Below are 12,500 nucleotides of genomic sequence, written 5' to 3'. Positions count from 1 at the left end.
CGCAACAAAAATGCAACAAACAGCGAAATATCAAAGCAAAGGGTAAAAAAACAAAACCCCTACAATCTGATATATCACTAAACTTTAGAACTTTCTTGTCAAAATCTCCTTCCGCGTCAGTCCCTGACCCCCACATTTCAGGCTCTGGAAACACTCTGTGGAAACACTCCCCACCCACACTGCTTGGTGCCTCGTCTGAGCTGCTGTGACTTAGATGACCATAGTAACTCATTAGATTACCATAGTAACTAATTAGATGACCATAGTAACTAATTAGATGACCATAGTAACTAATTAGATTACCTTAGTAACTAATTAGATGACCATAGTAACTAAATAGATTACCATAGTAACTAATTAGATTACCTAAGTAACTAATTAGATGACCATAGTAACTAATCAAATGACCTTAGGAACTAATTAGATGACCATAGTAACTAATTAGATGACCGTAGTAACTAATTAGATTGCCATAGTAACTATTTAGATTATCATGATAAGTAATTAGACTACCATAGTAACTAATTAGATGGCCATAGTAACTAATTAGATGACCATAGTAACTAATTAGATTACCTTAGGAACTAATTTGATGACCATAGTAACTAATTAGATTACCATAGTAACTAATTAGATTACCTTAGTAACTAATTAGATGACCATAGTAACTAATTAGATTATCATAGTAAGTAATTAGACTACCATAGTAACTAATTAGATGACCATAGCAACTAATTACATTACCGTAGTAACTAATTAGATGATGATAGTAATTACTTAGATGACCATAGTAACTAATTTGATGACCATAGTAACTACTTAGATGACCATAGTAACTAATTACATTACCATAGTAGCTAATTAGATTGCCATAGTAACTATTTAGATTACATAGTAACTAATTAGATTACCTTAGTAACTAATCAGATGACTATAGTAACTAATTCGATTGCCATTGTAACTATTTAGATTGTCATAGTAAGTAATTAGACTACCATAGTAACTAATTAGATTACCATAGTAACTAATTACATTACCTTAGTAACTAATTAGATTATTATAGTAACTAATTAGATTGCCATAGTAACTATTTAGATTATCATAGTAAGTAATTAGACTACCATAGTAACTAATTAGATTACCATAGTAACTAATTAGATTGTCATAGTAACTATTTTGATTACCATAGTAAGTAATTAGATTGCCATAGCGACTAATTAGATTACCATAGTAACTAATTAGATGACCATAGTAACTAATTACATTACCATAGTAAGTAATTAGATTGCCATAGTAACTAATTAGATGACCATAGTAACTAATTAGATGGCCATAGTAACTAATTAGATGACCATAGTAACTACTTAGATGACCATAGTAACTAATTAGATGACCATAGTAACTAATTAGATGGCCATAGTAACTAATTAGATGACCATAGTAACTAATTAGATGGCCATAGTAACTAATTAGATGACCATAGTAACTACTTAGATGGCCATAGTAACTACTTAGATGACCATAGTAACTAATTAGATGACCATAGTAACTCATTAGATGACCATAGTAACTAATTAGATGACCATAGTAACTCATTAGATGACCATAGTAACTAATTAGATGACCATAGTAACTAATTAGATGACCATAGTAACTACTTAGATGACCATAGTAACTAATTAGATGACCATAGTAACTAATTAGATGACCATAGTAACTACTTAGATGACCATAGTAACTAATTAGATGACCATAGTAACTAATTAGATGACCATAGTAACTAGTATATCATGCAAAAGCACAGATTCCAACCATTGAAATACTTAGTATAGTTGAAGACTTAGAAAACATGACTGCACATCATAATGGCAGCTACACTTTCCATCTTAAACATCTAAAAAAAAAATATTTGGGGATGTCCGGCGGGCCACATTGAAAATCTTAACAGGGCCACATGTGGCCCCCGGGCCCTTAATTGGCCCAGGTCTGCTTTAAAGAACGTAAAATTGCTTTCTTGGTGTTTCATATCTTGTTGAGCACCTTAATTCGCATGACGTGGCAAAAAATAAAAATAAAAATAAATAAAAAACCTTGCAATGACCTGCTTGGCCCCATTTGCTCGGTGACTTATGGTAATAAAAATGCCCCGCAAACACTCCAAATGATTGTGCTCCGGTCTAGTTTCTCTCCTCCTCCAGTAGCAAAAGCAGGAGGTCATGAAGTGTGGACAACAGCGCCTCTAGTGGGGAAGAGGAGTAGTGACCTTGTGCTTATCTATTTAAAAGAGCCCCTCTATTAAATAGAACGACTATGTGTTATTATGAAGTGTAAACAACTTAATGCTATATTTAAAAGTGGTGTACCTGCAGCAGGAGGTGGTACTTCAACACCCGCTGCATGGGGACCACCAGCAGGTCCCTCAGGGTGAACTTGCCGTAGTTTGCTCTCTTGGAACACTCCTGCAAAAAACAACACGATATTTCATAAGCAAGAGGGAATGTTTGAATGCATTGGGGGTCAAACTCGAGGCCCCAGGGGCCCGATCTGGCCCGCCACATCATTTTATCTGGAAATGATATGTCAGGTTCAAACACTGATGACATCTATTAAACGAGACAAGAAGCAAGGAATTAAACAGAGACAGAATTAAATTTGGCTCAACTTGAGGAGAAACGTCTGGGCTGTACTCTTTGTGCAGTCTCCAGCACACTCTGGCGAAAGATTGTACGCCACTTCTTTTTATTTGGACTTTCCCTGTTTACATAACAACAGCTGTTTCTAAAGGAATGGGGGGTATGTAAACAGCCATTGTTTTCGGTCACATTAACATAAAAGAAAAAGATGCCTTGGGCTTGGACTGGTTCTGGATCGAGCTTGGGCAGGTCTTGGATCAAAATAGATAACCCCTCCCGTGTCCTCCCATCGTACACAGCGGAATTTTCCAAGCCTTTGGCTTGGTGCAACAAAGACAGCCTCTTGTCTTTTCACTGGGAACTCAGGGAACGGAAAGTTTTTTGATAATTTACATACAATTTTTCTGACAGATAAGTGTCAATAAAGTATTTAATATTTTCTCAGTAAATGTAATTGATTTTTGATCATTTTAACAGAAAAAAATATATGTACTGCTTGAAATTGCATACCTTTTACATTTTAATAGTATCCATTATTGCAACAAATATTACAGTATATTATCATATTTTCCAAACATGTTTTTTCTAAATAAAAATAAATAAAAAATACTTCACTTTTCCAGCAAACTATCCATCAAATTAATAAAAATGACAATACATTTTAAGTTGTTCTTAACAGCAAATTACTGTGAATTCACGGTTCGTACACCTTTTCCATGGCCAAATTCAAGCACATTTTAAGGACTTTCAAGATCAATTTTCCATTTTTCCCAGTACCCTTCAAAAGGCGAAAACCAGTGTGAGTCAATCCATAGCCTTGTTGTTTGAGGTCACCAAATGCGGTGTGTAGGAATGATACGGAAAATCTGCTAAAACCTAAGCCTAACATTGAACCATTTCCATGGCCAAATTCGAGGACTTTTTAAGGACTTTCAAGATCACTTTTCCAGTTTTTCCAGTACCCTTCAAAAGGCGAAAACCAGTGTGAATCAATCCATAGCCTTGTTGTTTGAGGTCACCAAATGCGGTGTGTAGGAACGATACGGAAAATCTGCTAAAACCTAAGCCTAACATTGAACCATTTCCATGGCCAAATTCGAGGACTTTTTAAGGACTTTCAAGATCACTTTTCCAGTTTTTCCAGTACCCTTCAAAAGGCGAAAACCAGTGTGAATCAATCCATAGCCTTGTTGTTTGAGGTCACCAAATGCTGTCCGTAAGAACAATACGGAAAATCTGCTAAAACCTAAGCCTAACATTGAACCATTTCCATGGCCAAATTCGAGGACTTTTTAAGGACTTTCAAGATCACTTTTCCAGTTTTTCCAGTACCCTTCAAAAGGCGAAAACCAGTGTGAATCAATCCATAGCCTTTGTTGTTTGAGGTCACCGAATGCTGTCTGTAGGAACAATACGGAAAATCTGTTAAAAACCTAAGCCTAACATTGAACCATTTCCATGGCCAAATTCCAGGACTTTTTAAGGACTTTCAAGATCACTTTTCCAGTTTTTCCAGTACCCTTCAAAAGGCGAAAACCAGTGTGAATCAATCCATAGACTTGTTGTTTGAGGTCACCGAATGCTGTCTGTAGGAACAATACGGAAAATCTGCTAAAACCTAAGCCTAACATTGAACCATTTCCACGGCCAAATTCGAGGACTTTTTAAGGACTTTCAAGATCAATTTTCCAGTTTTTCCAGTACCCTTCAAAAGGCAAAAACCAGTGTGAGTCAATCCATAGCCTTCTTGTTTGAGGTCACCAAATGCTGTCTGTAGGAACGATACGGAAAATCTGCTAAAACCTAAGCCTAACATTGAACCAGCAGTTATCATTAACTGAATGGGGCATAGAAAATGAAGCAGTGTGACTATTCAATGTCATTGGTGTTTGCAAACGTTGTTTACTTGTTTGTTTGTATCATCATCATTCATGTATACATCATTCCTTACAAGAAATACCATTCATTATTATCGTTGACTTATTTGTTTGTATCATAATTCATGCATACATCATGTTCATTAAAACGACAACCTGATGGACCGATGCACCACTGTCCTCTTGGGGGCGACACAGAGCCCTGTATACATGACAACAACCTAATGTAAGGGCTCGTGCAAAGCCAACAGATCAAGCGTGTATATTTTCATTTTATTTTTTTAATCTATTTATCTATGTTCTTATGTTTTTATGTGTTATTATGAATTTGCACTAAATTAGTTTTGATTACAATTTCGTTGTACAATGACAATAAAGATACATTATATTATATTATATTATATTCTATCTTTCATTTTTAAGGAAACTTATGTCATTTTTTTCTACTTTATAATTAGCCTATTGAGTCAGACTGCCGAGAAATATGATGAACATTTCCGAGCATTTCCAAGCACTTCACCCAAAATTCAAGCATTTTTCAAACCTTGAAAACACATTAAAATCCAAGCATTTTCGAGGTTTTTAAGCACCCGTACGAACCCTGTAAATTGAAAAAAAAAAAACTACTACTGTTCTTTGCGTCAAAATTCTGTTGTCTGAGCTTCCGGTTTTTGACTGTAAAATCTACGGTTGTTGTTTTAAACGGTGCATTACTGTAAACGGAAAGACGCTACATTTATTTTTACGGTAGAAAAACTGGCAGCTAAGTTGCCGGAATAACCAAAAAAAATACTTGTACTGTTTTTCCATTTACATTATAATGTTGTTAACATTATGTTAAAAACAATGTCAATTTAACACAAAAATTCTGGCAACTGCCAGCTTTTTCCGTAAACCCCCCCCAAAAAACAGTGGTACTGTTTTTCCATTTAGCGTAAAATGTTAAAAAATTAAAGAAAACACTACATTTTACTGTAAAATCGACAGTCTACTTAAAACAATGTATATAATTAACAATAAAATCCAGAGGCAAATTCATCCATTATTCACTCTTACAAGCGGCCCTCAATGAGAACCAGTTTGACATCCCTGATTTAAAGTGACAGCAAGAATTGAGCTTCCTGCAATGCCTCAAGCGGACACTGGAGGGCAGTGTCTGACCATCTGACAAGCTGCATAATTATTAGTTGTTTATACCTCCAGCTTCATGCGGACATCCTCTCTGTCCTTGCATATGTTGTCCAGGGTGGCGATGGCTGTCTCCACGTCGCTGCAGTATTTCCCATAAATAAGCAACCTGAAACAGAAAAGACAATCATTGTATTTATTTTTTTAGTTCAAGGCTTTTCAGAGTAATTATTTGCGTGTGTACGGCACCTTTCTTTGAAAGTTATAAAGATCTGGTAAAGGTTTTGGGCACTTCTGTGTTGGACCGAGTCTTGGATTTCCTGCAGTAAACATTTGTGTACTTTTACCAGGTCCTGCAACACAAAATAAGCCTTTGTTAAAATGCATACAACGGCAAATGGACACTTGATTAGGAACACCATTAAGTTCCATGACAATAAATGGTAAATGGGTCGTACTTGTCAGAAAAATGTTATTTAAATGATCAAAAAACGTTCCGTTCTGAGTTCCCAATGAACAGACAAGAGGCTGTCTTTGTTGCACCAAGCAAAGGCTTGGAAAATTCCATTGTGTACGACGGGATGAGACGGGAGGGGTTTATCTATTGTCATCGAAGACCTGCCCAAGCTGAATCCAGGACTTACCCAAGCCCGAGGCATCTTCTTCTTTTGTTTTCAATGTGACCAAAAACAAGAGCTGTTTACATACCCCCCATTCCTTTGGAAGCAGATGTTGTTGTGTAAACAGGGAGTGTCCAAATAAAGGAGTAGACGTAAACCTTTTTCGTCAGAGCGTGGTGCAAGACTGTACGGAGAGTACAGTTGCCTGTCTCCTCAAAATTGAGTCCAAATTTAATTCTGTCTCTGTTTGATTCTTTGCTTCTTGTCTTGTTTAATAGATGTCATCAGTACAAGTGACAGTACTTGTATAGCGCTTTTCTACATTCAAGGTACTCAAAGCGCTTTGACACTATTTCCACATTCACCCATTCACACACACATTCACACACTGATGGCGGGAGCTGCCATGCAAGGCCCTAACCACCACCCATCAGGAGCAAGGGTGATGTGTCTTGCTCAAGGACACAACGTACATGACGAGGTTGGTAGAAGGTGGGGATCGAACCAGGAACTGACACGGCCACTCTCCCAACTGCGCCACGCCCAATAAAAAAACTACTTTAGCGTCCCCTAGTGGCTCCCTGGAGCTTTTTCAAAAATGTATGAAAATGCGAAAAGATGAGGTAAAAGTATAATTGTTGTTTTAATGATTTCTGTAGTTATAAATCCCACTGTTTATATTAAACGTGCTTCACTGATGAGAATATTTGGCGAGCGCCGTTTTGTCCTATTTTCAGGCGGTTGTTGAACACACCGTAGTTTGTTTACATGTACAACTTTCTCCGACGCTGCCACAAAAAGACGTGTTTTATGACACTCCTTTGTCTCATTTTGTCCACCAAATGTTGTATACTGTGCGTGAGTGCACAAAGGTGAGCTTTGGCCATTCTAAGACGGTCATTTCCAGGAGTTATCTCACCATTCTGAAAAGTGTTACTAATGTTTTCCAATGTTATTTTTTTTTTTAAAAATTTAATTAAAATTTAAACATTTCTGTAACGAAAATTTGCGCCAGCCTGAGACACAAAGTAATTTTGATAGTAGGCTAATATAGCTAATATAGACACTTACATCATGTGTTGCCTTCTTTATAACACTTATATAAGACTTTTAAAGTCATTTTGATAGTAGGCTAATATAGCTAGTATAGACACTTACATCATGTGTTGCCTTCATTATAACACTTATATAAGACTTTTAAAGTCATTTTGATAATAGGCTAATATAGCTAATATACACAGTTATATCATGTGTTGCCTTCATTATAACACTTATATAAGACTTTTAAAGTCATTTTGATAGTAGGCTAATATAGCTAATATAGACACTTACATCATGTGTTGCCTTCATTATAACACTTATATAAGACTTTTAAAGTCATTTTGATAGTAGGCTAATATAGCTAATATAGACACTTACATCATGTGTTGCCTTCATTATAACACTTATATAAGACTTTTAAAGTCATTTTGATAGTAGGCTAATATTGCTAATATAGACACTTATATCATGTGTTGCCTTCATTATAACACTTATATAAGACTTTTAAAGTCATTTTGATAGTAGGCTAATATAGCTAATATAGACACTTACATCATGTGTTGTCTTCATTATAACACTTATATAAGACTTTTAAAGTCATTTTGATAGTAGGCTAATATAGCTAATATAGACACTTACATCATGTGTTGCCTTCAATATAACACTTATATAAGACTTTTAAAGTCATTTTGATAGTAGGCTAATACAGCTAACATAGACACTTACATCATGTGTTGTCTTCATTATAACACTTATATAAGACTTTTAAAGTCATTTTGATAGTAGGCTAATATAGGTAATATAAACACTTACATTATGTGTTGCCTTCATTATAACACGTATATAAGACTTTTAAAGTCATTTTGATAGTAGGCTAATATAAACACTTACATCATGTGTTGCCTTCATTTTACACTTATATAAAACTTTTAAAGTCATTTTGATAGTAGGCTAATATAGGTAATATAAACACTTACATTATGTGTTGCCTTCATTATAACACGTATATAAGACTTTTAAAGTCATTTTGATAGTAGGCTAATATAAACACTTACATCATGTGTTGCCTTCATTTTACACTTATATAAAACTTTTAAAGTCATTTTGATAGTAGGCTAATATAGCTAATATAGACACTTACATCATGTGTTGCCTTCAATATAACACTTATATAAGACTTTTAAAGTCATTTTGATAGTAGGCTAATACAGCTAACATAGACACTTACATCATGTGTTGTCTTCATTATAACACTTATATAAGACTTTTAAAGTCATTTTGATAGTAGGCTAATATAGGTAATATAAACACTTACATTATGTGTTGCCTTCATTATAACACGTATATAAGACTTTTAAAGTCATTTTGATAGTAGGCTAATATAAACACTTACATCATGTGTTGCCTTCATTTTACACTTATATAAAACTTTTAAAGTCATTTTGATAGTAGGCTATTATAACTAATATAGACACTTACATCATGTGCACCTTCATTATAACACTTATATAAGACTTTTGAAGTCATTTTGATAGTAGGCTAATATAGACACTTACATCATGTGTTTCCTTCATTATAACACTTATATAAGCCTTTTAAAGTAATTTTGATAGTAGGCTAATATAGACACTTACATCATGTGTTGCCTTCATTATAACACTTATATAAGACTTTTAAAGTCATTTTGATATCAGGATTACATAGGAAAGGAGTGAGTTTCCCTTCGAGCTGTCCTGGATGAACTGAAATTCTTGTTTCCAATCATTTTGGATCATCAGCCTTTAAGGCACGCCCCCAATATTGTTGTCCGGCTGGAAATCGGGAGAAATTCGGGAGAATGGGTGTCCCGGGAGATATTCGGGAGAGGCACTGAAATTAGGGAGTCTCCCGGAAAATTCGGGAGGGTTGGCAAGTATGGGTACTGCATCAAAAAGCGACATCAGTGTGTAAAGGATATCACCACATGGGCTCAGGAACACTTCAGAAACCCACTGTCAGTAACTACAGTTGGTCGCTACATCTGTAAGTGCAAGTTAAAACTCTACTATGCAAAGCGAAAGCCATTTATCAACAACACCCAGAAACGCCGCCGGCTTTGCTGGGCCCGAGCTCATCTAAGATGGACTGATGCAAAGTGGAAAAGTGTTCTATGGTCTGATGAGTCCACATTTCAAATTGTTTTTGGAAACTGTGGACGTCCAAAGAGGAAAAGAACCATCTGTTATAGGAGCAAAGTGTAAAAGCCAGCATGTGTGATGGTATGGGGGGTGTATTAGTGCCCAAGGCATGGGTAACTTACCGGGATATTCACAAACACTTTCTCCATCTCGGTGGTGGATAAAAACACTGTGAGAGGCGTCATAAAGTTCTGTGGCAGAGAAGAGAGAACAGATGAGAATCAATTCCGGTCCCTACAGAATAAGAGTGGGGGGAAAAAGTCATTTTGCGAGGACGCATTACGACGAGTTGCAAAGTCGCTGCCATCAGCGCAAACAAGGAGCGCCGTCTGGGTCGCCACAATAATCTCATTTTCAGCGTTTGCAATTTAATGATTTCCTCTCGGAAAAATGAAGGGGAAAAAAGCTTTCTTCCACACGGCGCGGCTGCTTGGAGTGCGTGCTAAATTGCACCATCCACTTCATATTGAGAGCCACGGAGGGCCGCGCTCCGCTGGGAAATCAGGCGGTCTTTTCCCACACTCGTGGAGACGAGGCTGGAGGGAAGATTTCTTTCTTTTTGTGTCCTACCTTGAAAACAATATTGAAGCTGATTGAACAGGTGCACTTTATTTAACCCGCACTTAATATTGGAGACTTGAGGTACATTTTGTTATGGTTTGCAGAGGGAGGTGACGGCAACAGACACCAGGGGGAGTATGTGGTTCTATTAGGGCTGCAACTAACAAGTAATTTGATTGTCGATTATAACCGTATTTCCTTGAATTGCCGCCGGGAATATAGTATTCGCCTGCCTAGAATTACAGCCGGGTCAAACTCGTTTCGCAAAATAATTAGCGCATGCTTGGCACTTCCGCCGGGTCAAATATGAGTCATTAAATGACTAGCGCCCTCTCCTGGTGGTAGAGGGCGCTAGTGATCCTTCTTGCGACTACCAGTACTGCAGAAGACCGGTACTGCAGAAGAAGACAACAAGCAGCAAGCATGAGCAGCGATCGTTTGCTTGCACTTTTACCATGGAGGATTACATATCTAAAATAAAACAGTTTTCTAAACTGGACTTTCAATCGAAGCAGGACGTAATAATTAAAGGAATATCTCCAGAGACTGTTAAAACTGAAGAAAGATAAGGAAGACTGCCTTTGATCAGAAGCAGCTGCAGATGGACATCATTTATAAGTAAAGGTAAGACCATAATAACGTTTTTTTTTTTATTAAATGTGCTTTTCATGATAAGGTAAGCGCCGGAGTGAGAAGAGGTTTTAAAATAATTAGCGCATGCTTGCCCATCCCGCATGCTTTTGGTAAGCGCAGGAGTGAGAAGAGGTTTTAAATTAATTAGCGGAAATACGGTACTTTGATTAAGCGATTAATAATCGGATAAAAGAGACCAACTACATTTCTATCCTTTCCAGTATTTTATTGAAAAAAAACAGCATACTGGCACCATACTTATTTTGATTATTGTTTCTCAGCTGTTTGTACATGTTGCAGTTCATAAATAATGGTTTATAAAAAATACAAAAATTTAATTTTTTTTTTAAAAAGTAGCCTCTGCGCATGCGCATAGCATAGATCCAACGAATCGATGACTAAATTAATTGCCAACTATTTTTATATTCTATTTTAATCGATTTAATCGATTAGTTGTTGCAGCCGTACCATATATATATATATATATATATATATATATATATATATATATATATATATATATATATATATATATATATAAAATCAAACAATACTAAATATAATAACTAAGGAAATGGAGTGTGACAAAATCCAAGAGTGTGTATGGTGTAAGACTATGTGTAGTATTTAACTGGAGCGTTTTACCGTAAATGTTGGTGAGAGCGAAGGAACGAGGCAGTCTATGGGGTAGGCAGACGGTCCAGGGCGAGAGAGAGGCGTCAGAGTCAGAGTTCATGCGAGGGGTCGAGGATCGAGGGTGGCAGTCCAAAGTCCAAAACAGAAGTCGAGGCGCACAGCTCGATCACGCGGGGACGAAGGCAGATTGGGTACAGAAGACTATATTCCGGCGCGGGATGGCAGGTTGAGCAGGCTTATGAAGGCAGTTCGTTCATTACGGGCAGGTGCACTGATTGCAGATTGTCTGCAGGCGCGAGGAGGCACGCCCGCAGCGGAGATAGAGCGCCTTTGGCCGTGGCCCGCGGTGCGCTCGTCAGGACGCAACGATGAGGGCGCATTGGAATGGCCGTGACACATTTTTGCTCAATTTCTGACCATAATTGGTTCTTCCTCTGAATGGAAAGATTTTTTTTTCATGTTTGATTCCAATATTTTAACTTCAAATACCTCCATCCAGCGGGGAAGGGTTTCATATGGCACTCCCGTCCCTGGGTGGAGGACAATCATTTTGCAATGCGGTCTGCTGAAAATGATGGAAAAGCTCCATCTCTACATAGCAACTCATGCCGTGGTCAAATTTGGAATTGCCACAAAACACATTTTGAGATAGTCAACACTCTACCGCCATCTGGCGGCGAAAGTGGATGGTACAAGCTCCCCCCAATTTGTCACGTTTCTCGTGTCAGGTAAACTGCGACAAATCCCCTTCCAACTGTAGATCAAAGATACTGCATTTTCTTTCGCGGCCCTAATCATTTGTTTTGCTTTTCTAAAGTGTCATGGCCGTCATCGACTGTTACGTCATTAGGTATGTGCGTTGACTATAAATCATATGATACTGCTATTTGAGGGGATAACATTGATAATATTGATCGGATACGACGTCAGCACAAATCATACCTACTTTGATTTTGTAGTGTGGAATGTTAGAAATTGCTTAATTTGTCATTAAATTTGTCAAACAGAAAACAACGGTAGGTGTGAAAAACACTTAACATATTTATTTTTAATAAACCTAAGCCGTCTTTAAGTTGAAGTGGAGTGGTAAAACACCAAGTGACCACTAATAAGGTAATGCAATGCGACCCTGTCAACAACTTGTTTTTTGATTGGCTATCGCAACTGTCTATCAACTGTATGTGTTCTGTTCAT

The 12,500-nt window shown here is 37.0% G+C and overlaps 1 protein-coding gene across 1 annotated transcript in view; it reads right to left on the bottom strand.

Moving 5' to 3' along the window:
- Positions 1 to 12,500, bottom strand: part of LOC133630230 (guanine nucleotide exchange factor VAV3-like) — a 277,047-nt gene that overhangs the window by 137,941 nt on the left and 126,606 nt on the right. Inside the window, exons 7-10 of the mRNA XM_062021697.1 lie at positions 9,599 to 9,667; positions 5,888 to 5,991; positions 5,708 to 5,807; positions 2,364 to 2,459 (exon numbers count right to left, since the gene is read on the bottom strand). Of these exons, the coding sequence (XP_061877681.1) occupies positions 2,364 to 2,459; positions 5,708 to 5,807; positions 5,888 to 5,991; positions 9,599 to 9,667 (369 nt within the window). The remainder of the gene's footprint in view (positions 1 to 2,363; positions 2,460 to 5,707; positions 5,808 to 5,887; positions 5,992 to 9,598; positions 9,668 to 12,500) is intronic.

This window comes from Entelurus aequoreus, linkage group LG15 (assembly GCF_033978785.1).
Source record: "Entelurus aequoreus isolate RoL-2023_Sb linkage group LG15, RoL_Eaeq_v1.1, whole genome shotgun sequence".
NCBI classification, from domain to species: domain Eukaryota; kingdom Metazoa; phylum Chordata; class Actinopteri; order Syngnathiformes; family Syngnathidae; genus Entelurus; species Entelurus aequoreus.
Note: the sequence above shows the minus strand (reverse complement) of the source record. Positions and strands in the feature narration are given on the sequence as shown.